This window comes from Heptranchias perlo, chromosome 29 (assembly GCF_035084215.1).
Source record: "Heptranchias perlo isolate sHepPer1 chromosome 29, sHepPer1.hap1, whole genome shotgun sequence".
NCBI classification, from domain to species: Eukaryota; Metazoa; Chordata; class Chondrichthyes; order Hexanchiformes; family Hexanchidae; genus Heptranchias; species Heptranchias perlo.
Window position 1 is genome coordinate 37,525,185 of NC_090353.1, and position 21,054 is coordinate 37,546,238.

The 21,054-nt window shown below is 52.7% G+C and overlaps 1 protein-coding gene across 1 annotated transcript in view; it reads right to left on the bottom strand.

Moving 5' to 3' along the window:
- The window catches only part of cpamd8 (C3 and PZP like alpha-2-macroglobulin domain containing 8), a 176,921-nt gene that overhangs the window by 60,142 nt on the left and 95,725 nt on the right, over positions 1-21,054 (bottom strand). Inside the window, exons 18-26 of the mRNA XM_067968643.1 lie at positions 21,024-21,049; positions 17,486-17,717; positions 15,733-15,886; positions 13,626-13,768; positions 12,501-12,552; positions 10,247-10,545; positions 8,825-9,050; positions 7,306-7,482; positions 5,365-5,446 (exon numbers count right to left, since the gene is read on the bottom strand). Of these exons, the coding sequence (XP_067824744.1) occupies positions 5,365-5,446; positions 7,306-7,482; positions 8,825-9,050; positions 10,247-10,545; positions 12,501-12,552; positions 13,626-13,768; positions 15,733-15,886; positions 17,486-17,717; positions 21,024-21,049 (1,391 nt within the window). The remainder of the gene's footprint in view (positions 1-5,364; positions 5,447-7,305; positions 7,483-8,824; positions 9,051-10,246; positions 10,546-12,500; positions 12,553-13,625; positions 13,769-15,732; positions 15,887-17,485; positions 17,718-21,023; positions 21,050-21,054) is intronic.

Consider the following 21,054-nt stretch of genomic DNA (forward strand, 5'->3'; position numbering starts at 1 on the left):
TCCCACACCGGGCGGTGATCTCCCGCTCCGTGAGGCTCAGTCCCACACCGGGCGGTGATCTCCCACTCCGTGTCTCTCAGTCTCACACCGGGCGGTGATCTCCCGCTCCGTGTCTCTCAGTCTCACACCGGGCGGTGATCTCCCGCTCCGTGAGGCTCAGTCCCACACCGGGCGGTGATCTCCCGCCCCGTGTCTCTCAGTCCCACACCGGGCGGTGATCTCCCGCTCCGTGTCTCTCGGTCTCACACCAGGCGGTGATCTCCCGCTCCGTGTCTCTCGGTCCCACACCGGGCGGTGATCTCCCGCTCCGTGTCTCTCAGTCTCACACCGGGCGGTGATCTCCCGCTCCGTGTCTCTCAGTCTCACACCGGGCGGTAATCTCCCGCCCCATGGGGCTCAGTCCCACACCGGGCGGTGATCTCCCGCTCCGTGTCTCTCAGTCCCACACTGGGCGGTGATCTCCCGCTCCGTGTCTCTCAGTCCCACACTGGGCGGTGATCTCCCGCTCCGTGTCTCTCAGTCTCACACCGGGCGGTGATCTCCCGCCCCGTGGGGCTCAGTCCCACACCGGGCGGTGATCTCCCACCCCATGGGGCTCAGTCCCACACCGGGCGGTGATCTCCCACCCCGTGAGGCTCAGTCCCACACCATCGCATCATATCTGAATCGTGGTATTTAAGGAAGTGATGCAAAACACACTTCGAGTCCCAAGGATTGGATCCAATATTAAGCCGGAGTCGCTGCCACCAAGTGTCACCTGGAATCCACACAGACTTTTCATCACACAACTCACTTTTGCGAAGAATCTGGCCTTGTTCATGTTTTAGTTTTTTGTTCCGACTGAATCTCTGAATGAAATAGTGACGGGCTGTGGGCCAAAGATTTACAAACTGTTTGTTTTTTTTCTCTGCCTGATGTAAGCTGGAAACTTCTTGGCAAAAACAGCTCCGTGTTTAGCAGGACTCAACTGAGTTGTGTATTTTATGTGAGCAACGTCCCGCTGCTGGGCATTGTGTGTCGAAGGAAGATAATGGCTGGGTCATTAACAAAGGGCCCGCGCTCTGCGACGGAGTTTCTGACCCAATCACTTCACTTCTTCATTTCAGCTCTCGGGACAGAAACATCGTTCCAAACAGGAGACATCTCAGCATCAGGGCCAATCACAGCCCACCCGATAATACAAGCCAGAACATTATCCTTGAGATACAGACTGTGCAACACAGGCCAAGGGCCTGAGTGAGAGCTTCCAACATTCCCAGATTTAAAGGTTACGGGAATTAACAGATCAAGCTGAGTTAAGAGAAATTTACTCATGTTACTGAGGTCACATGATGTCAATTAAAGCCGTGTCACCTGATACGGGCTCCATTTCTCACCTCCAGTCCCAGCCTCTCTCTGGATCATCACCCTTCTCGTCTCTTCTTCAGCGGTCGGTCCCGATGGTCAGTTCTCCTCTGAACCCCCTTCTCTTGGTCCTCCCACCCCCTCCCCGCCCCGCCCCCTCTCCCGCCCCTCACTCTCTCCCCCTCCTCCTCGTCCCACACTCTCTCCCCCCTCCACGCACCGCGCCCTCCCCCCCCTCCCCCCCGTCCCGCGATCTCTCCCCCTCCCCCCCGTCCCGCGATCTCTCCCCCTCCTCCCTCGTCCCACACTCTCTCCCCCTCCTCCTCGTCCCGCACTCTCTCCCCCTCCCCCCCGCCCCGCGATCTCTCCCCCTCCCCCCCGTCCCGCGATCTCTCCCCCTCCCCCCCGTCCCACACTCTCCCCCTCCCCCCGTCCCACACTCTCTCCCCCTCCTCCTCGTCCCACACTCTCTCCCCCTCCCCCCCGTCCCACACTCTCTCCCCCTCCTCCCTCGTCCCCACACTCTCTCCCCCTCCTCCTCGCCCCACACTCTCTCTCCCTCCTCCTCGTCCCACACTCTCTCCCCCTCCTCCTCGTCCCACACTCTCTCCCCCTCCTCCTCGTCCCACACTCTCTCCCCCTCCTCCTCGTCCCACACTCTCTCCCTCTCCCCCCGTCCCACACTCTCTCCCCCTCCTCCTCGTCCCACACTCTCCCCCTCCTCCTTGTCCCACACTCTCTCTCCCTCCTCCCTCGTCCCACACTCTCTCCCCCTCCTCCTCGTCCCACACTCTCTCCCCCTCCTCCTCGTCCCACACTCTCTCCCCCTCCTCCTCGTCCTACACTCTCTCCCCCTCCTCCTCGTCCCACACTCTCCCCCCCTCCTCCCTCGTCCCACACTCTCTCCCCCTCCTCCTCGTCCCACACTCTCTCCCCCTCCTCCTCGTCCCACACTCTCTCCCCCTCCTCCTCGTCCCACACTCTCTCCCTCTCCCCCCGTCCCACACTCTCTCCCCCTCCTCCTCGTCCCACACTCTCCCCCTCCTCCTTGTCCCACACTCTCTCTCCCTCCTCCCTCGTCCCACACTCTCCCCCCCTCCTCCCTCGTCCCACACTCTCTCCCCCTCCTCCCTCGTCCCACACTCTCTCCCCCTCCTCCTCGTCCCACACTCTCTCTCCCTCCTCCTCGTCCCACACTCTCTCCCTCCTCCTCGTCCCACACTCTCTCCCCTTCCTCCCTCGTCCCACACTCTCTCCCCCTCCTCCCTCGTCCCACACTCTCTCCCCCTCCTCCTCGTCCCACACTCTCTCCCCCTCCTCCTCGTCCCGCACTCTCTCCCCCTCCTCCCGCACTCTCTCCCCCTCCTCCTCGTCCCGCACTCTCTCCCCCTCCTCCCGCACTCTCTCCCCCTCCTCCCTCGTCCCACACTCTCTCCCCCTCCTCCTTGTCCCACACTCTCTCTCCCTCCTCCTCGCCCCACACTCTCTCTCCCTCCTCCTCGTCCCGCACTCTCCCCCCCTCCTCCTCGTCCCACACTCTCTCCCCCTCCTCCTCGTCCCACACTCTCTCCCCCTCCTCCTCGTCCCACACTCTCTCTCCCTCCTCCTCGTCCCACACTCTCTCCCCCTCCTCTCCCCCTCCTCCTCGTCCCACACTCTCCCCCCCTCCTCCCTCGTCCCACACTCTCTCCCCCTCCTCCCTCGTCCCACACTCTCTCCCCCTCCTCCTCGTCCCACACTCTCTCCCCCTCCTCCTCGTCCCACACTCTCTCCCCCTCCTCCTCGTCCCACACTCTCCCCCCCTCCTCCTCGTCCCACACACTCTCCCCCTCCTCCTTGTCCCACACTCTCCCCCTCCTCCTTGTCCCACACTCTCCCCCCTCCTCCTCGTCCCACACTCTCTCTCCCTCCTCTTTGTCCCACACTCTTTCCCCCTCCTCCTCGCCCCACACTCTCTCTCCCTCCTCCTCGTCCCACACTCTCCCCCCCTCCTCCTCGTCCCACACTCTCTCCCTCCTCCTTGTCCCACACTCTCCCCCTCCTCCTCGCCCCACACACTCTCCCCCTCCTCCTCGTCCCACACTCTCCCCCCCTCCTCCTCGCCCCACACACTCTCCCCCTCCTCCTCGTCCCACACTCTCCCCCCCTCCTCCTCGCCCCACACACTCTCCCCCTCCTCCTCGTCCCACACTCTCCCCCCCTCCTCCTCGTCCCACACTCTCTCCCCCTCCTCCTCGTCCCACACTCTCTCCCCCTCCTCCTCGTTCCACACTCTCTCCCCCTCCTCCTCGTCCCACACTCTCTCCCTCCTCCTTGTCCCACACTCTCCCCCTCCTCCTCGCCCCACACTCTCTCCCCCTCCTCCTCGTCCCGCACTCTCTCCCCCTCCTCCTCGTCCCACACTCTCTCTCCCTCCTCCTCGTCCCACACTCTCTCTCCCTCCTCCTTGTCCCACACTCTCTCCCTCTATCCTCATTGGGCTAAAATCAATCATAGAATTACACAGAATTTACAGCACAGAAACAGGCCATTCGGCCCAACAGGTCTGTGCTGGTGTTTATAAACCACACGAGCCTCCTCTCACCCCACTTCATCTCACCCTCTTAGCATTTCAACAACAGCAACAACTTGCATTTCTCTAGCGCCTTTAACATAGTGAAACGTCCCAAGGTGCTTCACAGGAGCGATTATCAAACAAAATTTGACCCCAAGCCACACAAGGAGATATTAGGACAGGTGACCAAAAGCTTGGTCAAAGAGGTAGGTTTTAAGGAGCATCTTAAAAGAGGAGAGAGAGGTAAAAAGGGAAGGGAATTCCAGAGCTTGGGGCCTTAAATTCCTTCTCCCTCATGTGTTTATCGAGCTTCCCCTTAAATGTATCTACACTATTCACCTCAACTACTCCTTGTGGGAGCGAGTTCCACATTCTCACCACTCTCTGGGTAAAGAAGTTTCTCCTGAATTCCCTATTGGATTTATTAGTGACTCTCTTATATTTATGGCCCTAGTTCTGGTCTCCCCCACAAGTGGAAACATCTTCTCTATGTCTACCCTATCGAACCCTTTCATAATCTTAAAGACCTCTATCAGGTCACCCCTCAGTCTTCTCTTTTCTAGAGAAAAGAGCCCCAGCCTGTTCAATCTTTCCTGATAGTTATAACCTCTCAGTCCTCCAGTGCCTCTATATCCTTTTTATAATATGGAGACCAGAACTGTGCACAGTGCTCCAAGTGTGGCCTAACCAAGGTTCTATACAAGTTTAACATAATTTCTCTGCTTTTCAATTCTATCCCTCAGGAAATGAACCCCAGTGCTTGGTTTCCCTTTTTTATGGCCTTATTAACCTGTGTCACGACTTTTGGTGATTTGTGTATCTGTACCCCCAGATCCCTCTGCTCCTCTCCCCCATTTAGACACTGATTATCCAAGCAGTGTGTGGCCTCCCTATTCTTCCTACCAGAATGCACCACCTCACACTTACCTGTATTGAAATTCATTTGCCAATTACACGCCCATTCAGCAAGTTTTGTCACTGTCCTCCTCGGTATTAACCACACCCCCCAAATTGATGTCGTCTGCAAATTTTGAAATTGTACTTCCGATTCCCGAGTTCAAATCATTTCTGTAAATGGTGAACAACGGCAGTCCCAGCACCGATCCCTGTGGGACACCACTGCCCGCCATCTGTCAGTCTCATCGCACTGTCTCCCAAACTCATTCATTTCCAGCACCTCAAAACTGCGGAGCTCCTCGCCTTGCTCAGTCTTCCCTCCCTGTTTGGTACTGATTTTAACAGAGTGAGAGTGAAAGGGAGAAGGAAAGTATGTAGATGGGGCATTGGGAACTTGGGAAGATCAGAGGACGCAAGAAGCTTGACCTGGTGACCTCTGACCCTGGCACTGGTTATAAAACATCACTTTGTTCCCTTTCCCAACCTGCTCATCTCAATGAGGGAAAGGGGAATTCTCCCCCATTGTTATCTCACCCTCATATTCATAGAGACTGAATAAATTCACGCACCACATGCTCCCAGAAGAATCCCTCTCACCGAATGCACTGTATGAGCCGTCCTCCCGTTTGTAGGTCAGCTGCCGTTGATATCCTGCAGGGGAGGCAAGTCAGAGAAGAATCTGTCCAGGGTTGTATTTATTTGACGTTCTCCTCCAATTCTCACTTGGAGGAAAAACCAGCCAAACGGCAACACAGAGGAGGTTAACTAGAATGGAACCAGGGATGAGGGTCTATGTGGAGAGACTGGAGAAGCTGGGATTGTCCTCTTTGGAACAGAGAAGGTTAAGGGGAGATTTGATAGAGATGTTCAAAATCATGAAGGGTTTTGATAGAGTAAATAAAGAGAAACTGTTTCCAGTGGCAGGAGGGTCGGGAACCAGAGGACACAGATTTAAGGTAATTGGCAAAAGAACCAGAGGGCAGATGAGGAGAATGTTTTTTACGCAGTGAGTTGTTCTGATCTGGAATGCGCTGCCTGAAAGGGCGGTGGAAGCAGATTCAATAATAACTTTCAAAAGGGAATTGGATAAATACTTGAAGGGGAAAAATTACAGGGCTGTGGGGAGAGAGCAGGGGGAGTGGGACTAATTGGATAGCTCTTTCAAAGAGCCGGCACAGGCAAGATGGGCCGAATGGCCTCCTCCTGCGCTGTATTATTCTATGATTCTGTGGAAAGGGGATTGGGTTAAGAGATGATGAGCTTGGAATGAGTGGGCGGCCAGAGTAAAATTACCAGAGAGAGAAAGATCGGCATCACTGTGACAAGAGTGATCTTTCACATCGTAGAGTCAGCTTCGAATCCAGCCGAGGCAAGGGGCTGGAAATCTGCTCTGGATCTTGTGTACAATGGGTGAGGCAGTGGATTAGACACTGTCCTTTCAAACACCAGAGCTGAGTTTAAAAGCAACTTTAATTCCCACTGCAGAGTTTGAAAATCTGAATTTAGTTTTTTTAAAAATCTGGTCTCAGTAAAAGTGACTGTGAAGCTGTCGGATTGTCATAAAACCCAACTGGTTCATTAATGTCCTTTAGGGAAGGAAACCTGCCGTCCTTACCCAGTCTGGGCCTATAAATCACTCCAGTCCCACACCAACCTGGTTGACTCTTAACTGCCCTCTGAAGTGGCCCAGAAAGTTACTCAGTTGTATCAAACCTGGGCAATAAATACCAGTGACACCAGCAATGAAAGAATGAATCCTAATTCCATCCAGATAGAAAAGATGAAGGGCCTCCTCACTCTTACAGTTCTTATGTAAGGAATCTTACAACACCAGGTTATAGTCCAACAATTTTATTTTAAAATCACAAGCTTTCGGAGATTATCCCCTTCGTCAGGTGAATGAGTGAAAGGTTCTCAAATCGCATATCTTATATTAGGCTGGGACACCTAATGCGATTTGAGAACCTTTCACTCATTCACTTGACGAAGGGGATAATCTCTGAAAGCTTGTGATTTTAAAATAAAATTGTTGGACTATAACCTGGTTTTGTAAGATTCCTTACACTTGTCCACCCCAGTCCACCACCGGCATCTCCGCATCATCGCAGTTCTTAGAGGAAACTGGTTTGGTCCTATCGCAATCTGCTCGCCAACAATCTCCCATGAAGCTCCATTGAAGTAGGGAGAGAAACTCGAAGCTACCTTCATCCAGCATTCCGACATCTGGGGGGCAACGGGCAGAGGCAAGATAGATCTCTCCTTGATAGGAGGGGTCCTCTGGTCCTCTCCGGGGGACTCGGCCCTCCGGCCCTCTCCGGGGGGGGGGGGCTCGGCCCTCCGGCCCTCTCCGGGGGGGGGGGGCTCGGCCCTCCGACCCTCTCCGGGGGGGGTCTCGGCCCTCCGGCCCTCTCCGGGGGGGTCTCGGCCCTCCGGCCCTCTCCGGGGGGTCTCGGTATAAAGAACTTGGCCTGGAATCCTTTCCAATCCAGTCTAACAGGTCAGTCACTCACCTTGTACCAGGTAGTCGGTGGCCTCACTTTCCACCTCACTGCACAGTTGCTTTGTTTTCTGCAGGTATTTCAGCACAAAGACATTTGGAGCAAAATGGATCATGTTCTGCTCCCCGCAACCAAATGGGAGGCGCAGGAGGTTATCCAGATTATTGAGTGTGGGCCCCATCACGTCCCCTAACAATGGAGAAAGAGGCATCAGAATCATCGGTGGCAAAGAGGCCAACGGACAGAGAGAAATACTCACCGTCACTGGCCCCAATCAAAAGAATCTGACCTCTAACTTGACCGGTTATAATGGCTCGATACCCGTTGCCTGGACTCCCTCAAACCTCAGCAGCAACATCGGCCAACAGAGTCCCTCAAAACCTCCTCATATGTCAGCGCAAACAGCAAGCGTGACAGGCTACTGGACCATGGGGGGTATCACGCACACACACACACAAGCGCACACACACACACGCACACGCACACACACGCACACACACACGCGCACACACACGCACACACACGCGCGCACACACGCGCACACGCGCGCGCACACACACACACAGGCACACACACGCGCACACACACACACACAGGCACACACACGCACACACTCACACACACACACAAGCGCACACACACACACACACACACACACACTCACACACAAGCGCACACACACACACACACACACACACACAAGCGCACACAGGCGTGCAGAGACACACATGCTCCCAGCGGGGGGGGGGGGGGTCACTGGATAGTGATCAGAAGCAGGGGTCCTGCCTGATCTTTCCCCCTCCCTCACTGAGGTCATTTGCAGTCCCCACACAGCCTCCTGCCCTGGGACCAGCTGAGCCCACAGACAAGGCTGGTCTCGGCTCTGGAGCCCCCAGTCACTGGTTACACTGCCAGTGATCCTCGTGTAGTCTCACGGATCAACTGTCGGATGCAGCTGGAGACGTTGGACCAGAGAGCGTCAGGAGAGGACCGTGGGATGCAGGAAGCAAGAAGGCCATAAAAACAACGGTGGAAAAAAGATGCTTGTAAGAAGTGTGAGTGATACCGATTGTCTTGGACAGACGGCCGTTCTTATTGAAATATAAACTGGACTTGTGATTCTGAATTAAAAACGCAGCAAATCTGTCTCCCAGTCTGGGCATTACCTCAGGGAATGGAAAAGGGGCAAAACATCTCGAAATGGGGTATTTGAAATAAATCACAAACAAACCACTCACTCCTGAACACCCCCCCGGACTCCCCACCTCTCCTGGACCCCACCCCAGATCCCCCTCCTGAACATTCTGATCGTCCTGGGATCGGGTTCCTTGGGCATCAGAGACCCCCGATACCCCACCAAAGTGACCAATCATAGTAACTTCACCTCCCTCCCTACCTCTCCCCCCCTCCTCAAACAATCCAATATTCATTATTCATCTTCCTTCAGTACATTTCAGCTGTTTTTTTGGGCTGGATCAGGTCCCATTAGCCCAGTGCCCACAGCCCGAGGTCCCAGATATTCTGCCTGTACCTATCATGGAGGCTGTGGCCCTCTCGGATCCGGGGACTACGTTGTGAGGAACTCCAAGAGTGAAGGCCTCGTTGTGGTTTTCGTCCGATTCCTCCTTCCTCCAGATTTTGAACTCCCCCATCGAGCCCCAGCCAGTTGAGAAGCCGATGTAACTGATCTCTGGAAGCCTGGCACCCGCCCACTCCACGATCAGAGACTCGTTCGATGGCACCGCACCATGTCCAACCTGGGGAGAAAGATCTGTCCAGTGAGACCTTCATGACACCCTGGCCTTTAGACACAGCAGGGCCCCCGCAGGCAGCGCAGGGCCCCCGCAGGCAGCGCAGGGCCCCCGCAGGCAGCGCAGGGCCCCCGCAGGCAGCGCAGGGCCCCCGCAGGCAGCGCAGCACCGATCAATGCCGATCTTCGTCACGCCCAACGTTGGCTGGTGTAGCCTCCCCAGCTACATTCTCTTGTTCTCCATTCCCCCTGGGTCCAAGGGCCTCTGACCACCCTCCGGGACCTAGGCCGAGTGGCTATCCTTCAGGTGTGAGTCGAAGCAGCGAGTCTCAGCAGGCTATTCGACTGTGGACGGTCCAGTACTGGTCACTGGATAGGGGTCAGGAGCGGGGATCCTGACTGGTTTCGCCCTCTCTAACCCAATTAGGCCAATTGTAACGCTCCTACGCTGCACAGTCCAGGAATTAAACCTGAGACCTTCCTAATCTGTATGGCCCATCCAATCACGGCCCGAGTGAGACCCAGTCTCTCCCCGAACGATATTCCTCAAAGTGGCACTGGGGTGGTGTTTACCAGAATGCTAGTTTAGATTTGTGGCAGCCAGTCACAGGGCGTCGGAAAGTTGGAAGGAGTCTTGCATCTCCCAGGCAACACAATATCAAGATGGTTCCGGAAGCACAGGCTGGAATTCCATCTCCTCCCCGGGCTTTGGGCGCCAGACTTTCAACCTCCAATAGGAAAAGGGTCTCGTCTCGTCCATAATTGGTTGGGTGTCGATCTGAATGGGGGCCCCAGGCGTGGGGAGGGGGGAGAGAGATGGGCTTCCCGGGAGGCCGTGCGGGGGAGGGGAGCCTCCCGGGGGCGCCGTGCGGTGGAGGGGAGCCTCCCGGGGGCGCCGTGCGGTGGAGGGGAGCCTCCCGGGGGCGCCGTGCGGTGGAGGGGAGCCTCCCGGGGGCGCCGTGCGGTGGAGGGGAGCCTCCCGGGGGCGCCGTGCGGTGGAGGGGAGCCTCCCGGGGGCGCCGTGCGGGGGAGGGGAGAGATTCCTCCTGTTGATATATTTGAGCGGGAATACAAAATGGGAAATGCTCCAAAATTGTCAACAGGAAGTGTTCCAGCCCTAAGGTTGGACCTTTGCTGTCAGGTGAAAGGTGAAGGGGCATGCAACAGGTCGCCCAGTGTGTTACCATGGGAACAATCTCTCACCTGGACCAGGCCAGTCTTCCAGCGAACCCAGAAGTTTCGGAACTCGTCCCAGGACAGGATCTGAGGTGTGCTTGCACTGGCCACTGGCTCTCCCATCTTGCTCACCGCGATCCATGTCCTCGCATTCTGCCGCCCTCCGATCACAATCTCCACCATTTCCGCCGTGTCGCGAGGCCCCGTCGATAAGGCAAGGTGAGCATCGTTGTGAGCCTTCACTGTCACATCAAAGTGTGTCATCCTGGCCGGCTTCTGAATGTACTGATACTCGTACTTGTTGGGAGTGGAGATGTGAATCTTTTCTGAGAGTACAAACAGAATAATTGTGTCCAATTCTGGGCACCACACTTTAGGGAGGATGTCAAGGCCTTGGAGAGGGTGCAGAGGAGATTTATTAGAATGGTGTAAGGGATGAGGGACCTCAGTTACGTGACGAGTTTGGAGAAAATGTGATTGTTCTCCTTTGGGCAGAGCAGATTAAGGGCAGATTTAATGAAGGCTTTCAAAATTTTTATAGAGTAAACTAAGAAAACTGTTTCCACCAATAGGAGGGTCGCTAACCAGAGGACACAGGTTTAAGGTGATTGCCAAAAGAACCAGAGGGGAGGTGAGGAGAAATATTTTTACGCAGCGAGTTGTTATGATCTAGAATGTACCTGAAAGTGCAGTGGAAGCAGATTCAATAATAACTTTCAAAAGGGAATATATACTTGAAAAGGAAAAATGTGCTGTTCTGGTCTCCATATTATAAAAAGGATATAGAGGCACTGGAGAAGGTGCAAAAAAGATTCACAAGGCTGATACCAGAACCGAGAGGTCATAACGATCCGGAAAGGCTGAACAGGCTGGGGCTCTTTTCTCTAGAAAATAGAAGACTGAGGGGTGACCTGATAGAGGTCTTTAAGATTATGAAAGTGTTCGATAGGGTAGACGTAGAGAAGATGTTTCCACTTGTGGGGGAGACCAGAACTAGGGGCCATAAATATAAGATAGTCACTAATAAATCCAATCGGGAATTCAGGAGAAACTTCTTTACCCAGAGAGTGGTGAGAATGTGGAACTTGCTACCACAAGGAGTAATTGAGGCGAATAACATAGGTGCATTTAAGGGGAAGCTGGATAAACACATGAGGGAGAAAGGAATTGAAGGATTTGGGGATAGGGTGAGATGAAGCTCGTGTGGAGCATAAACACCAGGATAGACCTGTTGGGCCGAATGGTCTGTGCTGCTAACTCTATGTAATTCTATGTATGCAACACCTTGAACAGAGAAAAACATCCCAAGGCACTTCCAGGAACACAGAGGGGAGTGGCCAAAAACTTGGTCAAAGAGGGGGGTTTTCAGGAGGAGAGGGAGATGGAGAGCCCGAGGGGTTTAGAGAGGGAATTCCAGACAGTGGGGGCCAGACGACTGAAGGCACAGCTGCCAATCCAGAAATCCAGTGATAGATGGCTAGAAATCTGATCAACTCGTAGACCACCATCCTCCTCCAAGATCCTCTCGATGACCCCATAAGATCGAGGGAACCCCGAAACCTACAGTCGAGGGTCACGTGAAGAACGCACACTTGGGTTCGCAGGATTCTCATCTGGCCGAGCTCAACCTAGGCGTTACCCGAGTCCCACACTTCCCAGATAGTGATCAGGAGCAGGAACCAAGGCTGATCCAGGGCACTGTGGCCAATGGTATTGCTCTTCCTACTGCCCTGGGGAAGGTCACTTAACTCAGCAGAGGATGAAACCCAAGAACTTCTGATTTATCCCTCAATCACCGGACAGATTAACTGGTCACTTGTCTCATTTGCTGTTTGTGGGAACTTGCTGTGTTTTTCTACATTTTAACAGTGACTACACCTCAAAAGTACTTCATTGGCTGTAAAGCGCTTTGGGACGTCCTGAGGTGGTGAAAGGCCCGGTATAAATACAAATCTTTCTTTCTTCCTGGTCTGGACGGCTCAATGTCACTCTAAATTTAGCAACTCAAGTGAGTTGGAAAAAAAAAGCAATTAACAAAACAGAGGGAGGATTAATCAAAATAATAATTTGAAAACAGCAAGAGATTATGGTTAAAAAATACCAAGATGAACTATCTGTGGTGCAGCAATACGGAGGGTGTGATTCGGTGCCTTGTCACGCTGCAGCAAGTGTTACTGTTGTCGCTTGCTCTAACCGGCTTTACATTCCACGGCCCACCCCCACAGGGAGGTAAAGTGCCTCTCTGCTTCATCTTGCCATTGGTTGCAATGAGTTTACATACCATTGGGACAGAAGAAGATGCTGTAGGTGTATTCCCGGGGCAATCCTTCAGGCTGTGGAACAGAGAGAGAGAGAGGGAGAGAGCGAGGGGGAGAGAGGGGGGGGGGAAGAGAGAGAGAGAGAGGGAGAGAGAGGGAGAGAGAGGGGGGGAGAGAGAGAGAGAGAGAGCGAGAGAAGGAGAGAGAGAGAGGGAGAAGGAGAGAGAGAGAGAGGGAGAGAGAGAGGGGGAGAGAGAGGGGGAGAGAGAGAGGGGGAGAGAGGGGGGAGAGAGAGAGAGAGGAGAGAGGAGGGAGAGAGAGAGAGAGAGGGGGGGGGAGAGAGAGAGGGAGAGAGAGAAGGAAAGAGAGAGAGGGGGAGAGAGGGGGAGAGAGAGGGAGAGAGAGAGAGAGATAGAGATAGAAAGAGAGAGAGCAAGGGAGAAAGAGAGAGCGAGGGAGAAAGAGAGAGAGGGAGAAAGAGAGAGAGGGGGAAAGAGAAAGAGTGGGGGAGAGAGAGAAAGAGAGAGAGGAAAAGAGAACAATCAAAGCATGAGGTAACACTATCGATTACCGCCTCCCACAACCGATTACCGCCTCCCACAACCGATTACCGCGTCACGCCACCAATTACTGCATCCCGCTACCAATTACCACGTCACCTTACCTAATACCCCGTCACGCTACCGATTACCGCGCCACGCTACCTAATACCCCGTCACGCTACCGATTATAACGTCACGTTACCGATTACCGCGTCACGTTACCGAATACCCCATCACGCCACCAATTACTGCGTCACGCCACAGATTACCCCGCCACGCCACAGATTACTGCATCCCACAACCGATAATCGTGTCACACTACTGATTACTGTGTTACCTTAATGGCAAAAAGAGAAAGTCAGCCATTTTCTGCTGGTTTCCCACCAACTGAAAATACCCTCTGACCTCAGGATTTGCCTATTTGCAACAATTAGATCTTCTGTCCTTAAAGGGACCAACCATCTTTCACATAGCTCCACCTTAGCAGCAGAATACTACAATGTGTGTTGCATGGTATAACTCTCCTGTCTTTATAAAAACAGTGCCATCCGTGAGCAACGCCACAGGCGATCATTAAACGAGCAAGGAACGGGTCGGGTCCCTCACCTCCACAAGCACTCGTCTCCTCACGTAGTCCATGCCGGCTGGGCTCCTCTTCTCCAGGTAGCTGTCGTCCAGGTACTTTCCGTTCTTGAGTGCCTGTAGTCCCCCCTCGCAGCAGCTTGTCTCACTGTAAGCAAACGCTTTGGCTGTGAAAATGAAGTAACAGCCCTATAAACAAGTTCCAACACTCACCATCACACAATCAGCAGCAGCAGACACAACAGACAATTACATCGAATGTACAGCTCAGAAACAGGCCGTTCGGCCCAACAGGTCCATGCCGGTGTTTATTGATCAATACGGTGAACAGCTGAGGCCCCAGAACCGATCCTTGGGGAACACCACTTGTCGCATCCACCAATCATAGAACATTCCCTTCATCCCCACTCTCTGTCTCCGACCTCCCAACCAATTACCAACCCATGTCACGAGGTTACCTCCAATTCTGTGCGCTCTTATTTTTCCTAAAAGTCTCTTGGGTGGAACCTCATCAAATGCCTTCTGCAAGTCCGTGTAGACAACATCCATAGTCATGCCCCTGTCCACCACGATCGTGAGCTCCTCAAAACCACATACCCTTTTTAAGGGGGCGGTAATAAGCTTATCTTGCATCCTTGGGGGTCCAGATTGGGGAAGTAGTCTGGGCCCCACGACCACCATTGAGGAGGGCGCCAGTCCTCTGCCCACCAGGGGGTGACGGTCCCTGAAGATGTGGCAACCTCCTTCTAGCCTGAGGTCATGGGGACATCCCCAATGTATGGAGTCCCCTCCCGAGGCCCCACTTCCTCCACATCAGGCGTATCCGAGTCTACATTCCGCTGTAATCCCACCAGAGAAACGATGGGAATTCGCCAGAAAGACCGAGCAATTTTGTCCTGATTCCGTTCTGTTCATAAAAATGTCTGGATTTGTTTCAAAGGGGCTGGAGATCCCCCGCTCCTATTATCTGGTACCACCCCACCCATTATCTGGATCCCCCCCTCCATAATCTGGATCCCCCCTCCATAATCTGGTTCCCCCTCCCATCATTATCTGGCTCCCCCCACCATTATCTAGTTGCCCCCCCATTATCTGGATTCCCCCCCACCATTATCTGGTTCCCCCCTCCATAATCTGGCCCCCCCACATTATCTGGTTCCCCCCCCACATCATCTGGTTTCCCGCCCCCCCCATTATCTGGTGTTCCCCCCCCCATTATCTGGTTCCCCCCCATTATCTGGTTCCCCCCCCATTATCTGGAGTTCCCCCCCATTATCTGGAGTTCCCCCCTCCATTATCTGGTTCCCCCCCATTATCTGGAGTTCCCCCCCATTATCTGGAGTTCCCCCCCCCCATTATCTGGAGTTCCCCCCCCCCATTATCTGGAGTTCCCCCCCCATTATCTGGAGTTCCCCCCCATTATCTGGAGTTCCCCCCCCATTATCTTGAGTTCCCCCCCCATTATCTTGAGTTCCCCCCCCATTATCTGGAGTTCCCCCCCCCCATTATCTGGAGTTCCCCCCCCATTATCTGGAGTTCCCCCCCCATTATCTGGAGTTCCCCCCCCATTATCTGGAGTTCCCCCCCCCATTATCTGGAGTTCCCCCCCCATTATCTGGAGTTCCCCCCCCATTATCTGGAGTTCCCCCCCCATTATCTGGAGTTCCCCCCCCATTATCTGGAGTTCCCCCCCCCATTATCTGGAGTTCCCCCCCCCCATTATCTGGAGTTCCCCCCCCCCATTATCTGGAGTTCCCCCCCCCCATTATCTGGAGTTCCCCCCCCATTATCTGGAGTTCCCCCCCCCCATTATCTGGAGTTCCCCCCCCATTATCTGGAGTTCCCCCCCCCCATTATCTGGAGTTCCCCCCCCCATTATCTGGAGTTCCCCCCCCATTATCTGGAGTTCCCCCCCCCATTATCTGGAGTTCCCCCCCCCATTATCTGGAGTTCCCCCCCATTATCCGGTGCCCCCCCCATTATCTGGTTCCCCCCCCATTATCTTGTGCCCCCCCCCATTATCTGGTGCCCCCCCCATTATCTGGTTCCCCCCCCATTATCTGGTTCCCCCCCCCATTATCTGGTGCTGTATGTGGGTGTTCACACACAAGGGTTTGAATTTACCCCTCACCTGTGATGTTTGTGAGGCCCAGGTCGCTGAAGGACAGGACGATGGAAGTGGGCTTCGCTTCCTCGGAGCTGATGCACATTTTTCGAGTCAGGTGTCGCTTCCCCGGGTGGCCAATAAATTTGATTCCTTTAGGAACCGTAACTTTAACGTGAACCTGGAACAAATGGGAAGAGTGAGGTCAGCAGTCAGTACAAGTGCAGGCAGGCGGGGGATTATCCACACGATGCCCCCAACTCCGTGGCAATCTCTACTCGCATTGGAACAGGAGGAGGCCATTCAGCCCTTCAAGCCTGTTCCACCATTCAATTAGATCATGACTGATCTGTACCTCAACTCCATTTTCCCACCTTTGCTCCGTATCCTGATACCCTCACCCAACAAAAATCTATCGATCTCAGTCTTGAAAACTCCAATAAAGAAAAGAAAGATTTGCAGTTCTATAGCCCCTTTCACGACCTCAGGATGTGCCAAAGCACTGTACAGCCAACAGAAGTGTAGTCACTGTTGTAATGTAGGAAACGCGGCAGCCAATTTGCGCACAGCAAGATCCCACAAACTGCAATGTGATAAATGACCAGATAATCTGTTTTTTTTTTAGTGATGTTGGTTGAGGGATAAATATTGGCCCCAGGACACCGGGGAGAACTCCCCTGCTCTTCTTCGAAATAGTGGCCGTGGGATCTTTTACGCCCACCTGAGAGGGCAGACGGGACCTTGGTTTAACAAAAGACAGCACCTCCGACAGTGCGGCGCTCCCTCAGTACTGCACTGGGAGTGTCGGCCTGGATTATGGGCTCAAGTCTCTGGAGTGGGACTCAAACCCATGACCTTCTGACTCAGAGGCGAGAGTGCTGCCCACTGAACCACGGCTGACACTGGGAGGAGCCTCAGTTAACCCCCAGTATCCACAGCCTTTTGGGGGGGAGAGTTCCAGATTTCCACCCCCCCCTTGTGTGAAAAAGTGCTTCCTGATTTCACTCCTAAATAACCTGGCTCGAATTTTATTATTGCTTGTTCTGGATTTCCTCATCAGAGGAAATAGTTTCTCTGTATCTAACCTATCGCATCCCTTCATCATTTTATACACCTCAATTAGATCATCCCTCAACCTCCTATACTCGACCCTCAACCTCCTACACTCGAGGGAATACAAGCCTAGTCTGTGCAACCTGTCCTCATAATTTAACCCTTTTAGCCCCGGTATCATTCTGGTGAATCTGCTCCCCCTCCAAGACCAATAAATCCTTCCTGAGGTGAGGGGCCCAGAACTGAACCCAGTCTCCAGATGGAGCCTGTCTGGAGCTTTATACACCTGCAGCATAACTTCCACCCTTTGTACCCCAGCTGCCTGCAATGCAGTGTGGGGTATGGGGTACAGCGTGTTGTGGCTGTAAGGCCTGATACGACAGCAAGAGCCGACATTACCCCCCCATCGAGGGGTCTCTCCGACACTGCCCATCCCCCGACACTGCCCCCACCCTGCCCCCCCAGACATTGCCCCCCTCCAGGGGCCTCTCCGACATTGCCCGCTTCCCCCCCGGGGTGTCTCTGACACTGCCCCCTCGCCCCCCCGGGGTGTCTCTGACACTGCCCCCTCGCCCCCCCGGGGTCTCTCTGACACTGCCCCCTCCCCCCCCGGGGTGTCTCTGACACTGCCCCCTCCCCCCCCGGGGTCTCTCTGACACTGCCCCCTCGCCCCCCCGGGGTGTCTCTGACACTGCCCCCACCCCCCACACTGCTGATTCTCACGTACCTCGGCACAGCTCGGGAGATAGTTGTAGACAATCAGTGGAATCTTGGTTTGCTCCCCACGAATCACAACGTAAGGCAGGGTGAAATCCACAAAGAAGGGTTTGAATGTTCGGAGCTCAGTGGGTTTTGCGAGGCCGAGACCGCTCTCCTGGGATAGGCCGACTGCCTCGGTTACCCAGGTAGTGATCGAGTCTGGGATCTCCAGGTGTAGGCGGGCCTCACCTGAGGGTTCACTGTCAACAGGAGGTAAAGACAAGGGACAGGGTCTCACTAAACAAGCTCACTAACAAGTATTCAGTAACAGAATGTACAAACCGCCTCTCAGCCAGTCACAGATCACGCAGGGATTCCACACTACAGAGTGCACTCAGTCAAATATTTGTACAATATGCCTGCTCAATGTGACAGTGATTCCATCAGACGATGCTTAGTGAACGATTAAGGACAGGCACAGAACACTTAGCATTAGTGATATGAGAGCCATAAAGACTGAACAGTGTGTTACACGGGGAGAGCTGTATATAGTGAACAGTGTGTTACACGGGGAGAGAGCTGTATATAGTGAACAGTGTGTTACACGGGGAGAGCTGTATATAGTGAACAGTGTGTTACACAGGGAGAGCTGTATATAGTGAACAGTGTGTTATACAGGGAGAGAGCTGTATATAGTGAACAGTGTGTTACACGGGGAGAGCTGTATATAGTGAACAGTGTGTTACACAGGGAGAGCTGTATATAGTGAACAGTGTGTTACACAGGGAGAGAGCTGTATATAGTGAACAGTGTGTTACACAGGGAGAGCTGTATATAGTGAACAGTGTGTTACACAGGGAGAGAGCTGTATATAGTGAACAGTGTGTTACACAGGGAGAGAGCTGTATATAGTGAACAGTGTGTTACACAGGGAGAGCTGTATATAGTGAACAGTGTGTTACACAGGGAGAGAGCTGTATATAGTGAACAGTGTGTTACACGGGGAGAGAGCTGTATATAGTGAACAGTGTGTTACACGGGGAGAGAGCTGTATATAGTGAACAGTGTGTTACACAGGGAGAGCTGTATATAGTGAACAGTGTGTTACACGGGGAGAGAGCTGTATATAGTGAACAGTGTGTTACACAGGGAGAGCTGTATATAGTGAACAGTGTGTTACACAGGGGGAGAGCTGTATATAGTGAACAGTGTGTTACACAGGGGGAGAGCTGTATATAGTGAACAGTGTGTTACACAGGGGGAGAGCTGTATATAGTCAACAGTGTGTTACACGGGGAGAGAGCTGTATATAGTGAACAGTGCGTTACACAGGGAGAGAGCTGTATATAGTGAACAATGTGTTACACGGGGAGAGAGCTGTATATAGTGAACAGTGTGTTACACGGGGAGAGAGCTGTATATAGTGAACAGTGTGTTACACAGGGAGAGCTGTATATAGTGAACAGTGTGTTACACAGGGGGAGAGCTGTATATAGTGAACAATGTGTTACACAGGGGGAGAGCTGTATATAGTGAACAGTGTGTTACACGGGGAGAGAGCTGTATATAGTGAACAGTGTGTTACACAGGGAGAGCTGTATATAGTGAACAGTGTGTTACACAGGGGGAGAGCTGTATATAGTGAACAGTGTGTTACACAGGGAGAGCTGTATTTAGTGAACAGTGTGTTACACGGGGAGAGAGCTGTATATAGTGAACAGTGTGTTACACAGGGAGAGCTGTATATAGTGAACAGTGTGTTACACGGGGAGAGAGCTGTATATAGTGAACAGTGTGTTACACGGGGAGAGAGCTGTATATAGTGAACAGTGTGTTACACGGGGAGAGAGCTGTATATAGTGAACAGTGTGTTACACAGGGAGAGCTGTATATAGTGAACAGTGTGTTACACAGGGGGAGAGCTGTATATAGTGAACAGTGTGTTACACGGGGAGAGAGCTGTATATAGTGAACAGTGTGTTACACAGGGAGAGAGCTGTATATAGTGAACAGTGTGTTACACGGGGAGAGAGCTGTATATAGTGAACAGTGTGTTACACGGGGAGAGAGCTGTATATAGTGAACAGTGTGTTACACAGGGAGAGCTGTATATAGTGAACAGTGTGTTACACAGGGGGAGAGCTGTATATAGTGAACAATGTGTTACACAGGGGGAGAGCTGTATATAGTGAACAGTGTGTTACACGGGGAGAGAGCTGTATATAGTGAACAGTGTGTTACACAGGGAGAGCTGTATATAGTGAACAGTGTGTTACACAGGGGGAGAGCTGTATATAGTGAACAGTGTGTTACACAGGGAGAGCTGTATTTAGTGAACAGTGTGTTACACGGGGAGAGAGCTGTATATAGTGAACAGTGTGTTACACAGGGAGAGCTGTATATAGTGAACAGTGTGTTACACAGGGAGAGAGCTGTATATAGTGAACAGTGTGTTACACGGGGAGAGAGCTGTATATAGTGAACAGTGTGTTACACGGGGAGAGAGCTGTATATAGTGAACAGTGTGTTACACGGGGAGAGAGCTGTATATAGTGAACAGTGTGTTACACAGGGAGAGCTGTATATAGTGAACAGTGTGTTACACAGGGGGAGAGCTGTATATAGTGAACAGTGTGTTACACAGGGGGAGAGCTGTATATAGTGAACAGTGTGTTACACAGGGGGAGAGCTGTATATAGTGAACAGTGTGTTACACGGGGAGAGAGCTGTATATAGTGAACAGTGTGTTACACAGGGAGAGAGCTGTATATAGTGAACAGTGTGTTACACGGGGAGAGAGCTGTATATAGTGAACAGTGTGTTACACGGGGAGAGAGCTGTATATAGTGAACAGTGTGTTACACAGGGAGAGCTGTATATAGTGAACAGTGTGTTACACAGGGGGAGAGCTGTATATAGTGAACAATGTGTTACACAGGGGGAGAGCTGTATATAGTGAACAGTGTGTTACACAGGGGGAGAGCTGTATATAGTGAACAGTGTGTTACACGGGGAGAGAGCTGTATATAGTGAACAGTGTGTTACACAGGGAGAGAGCTGTATATAGTGAACAGTGTGTTACACGGGGAGAGAGCTGTATATAGTGAACAGTGTGTTACACGGGGAGAGAGCTGTATATAGTGAACAGTGTGTTACACAGGGAGAGCTGTATATAGTGAACAGTGTGTTACACAGGGGGAGAGCTGTATATAGTGAACAATGTGTTACACAGGGGGAGAGCTGTATATAGTGAACAGTGTGTTACACGGGGAGAGAGCTGTATATAGTGAACAGTGTGTTACACAGGGAGAGCTGTATATAGTGAACAGTGTGTTACACAGGGGGAGAGCTGTATATAGTGAACAGTGTGTTACACAGGGAGAGCTGTATTTAGTGAACAGTGTGTTACACGGGGAGAGCTGTATATACTGAACAGTGTGTTACACAGGGAGAGAGCTGTATATAGTGAACAGTGTGTTACACAGGGAGGAAGCAGATAAACTCAGATTTCTTTTCTTTTGGCTCGAAAATTATTGATACTTTAAATTCACACAAGAGCGTTTCACCTCCTGGACCGGGGACCAAATTTTGCCTTTA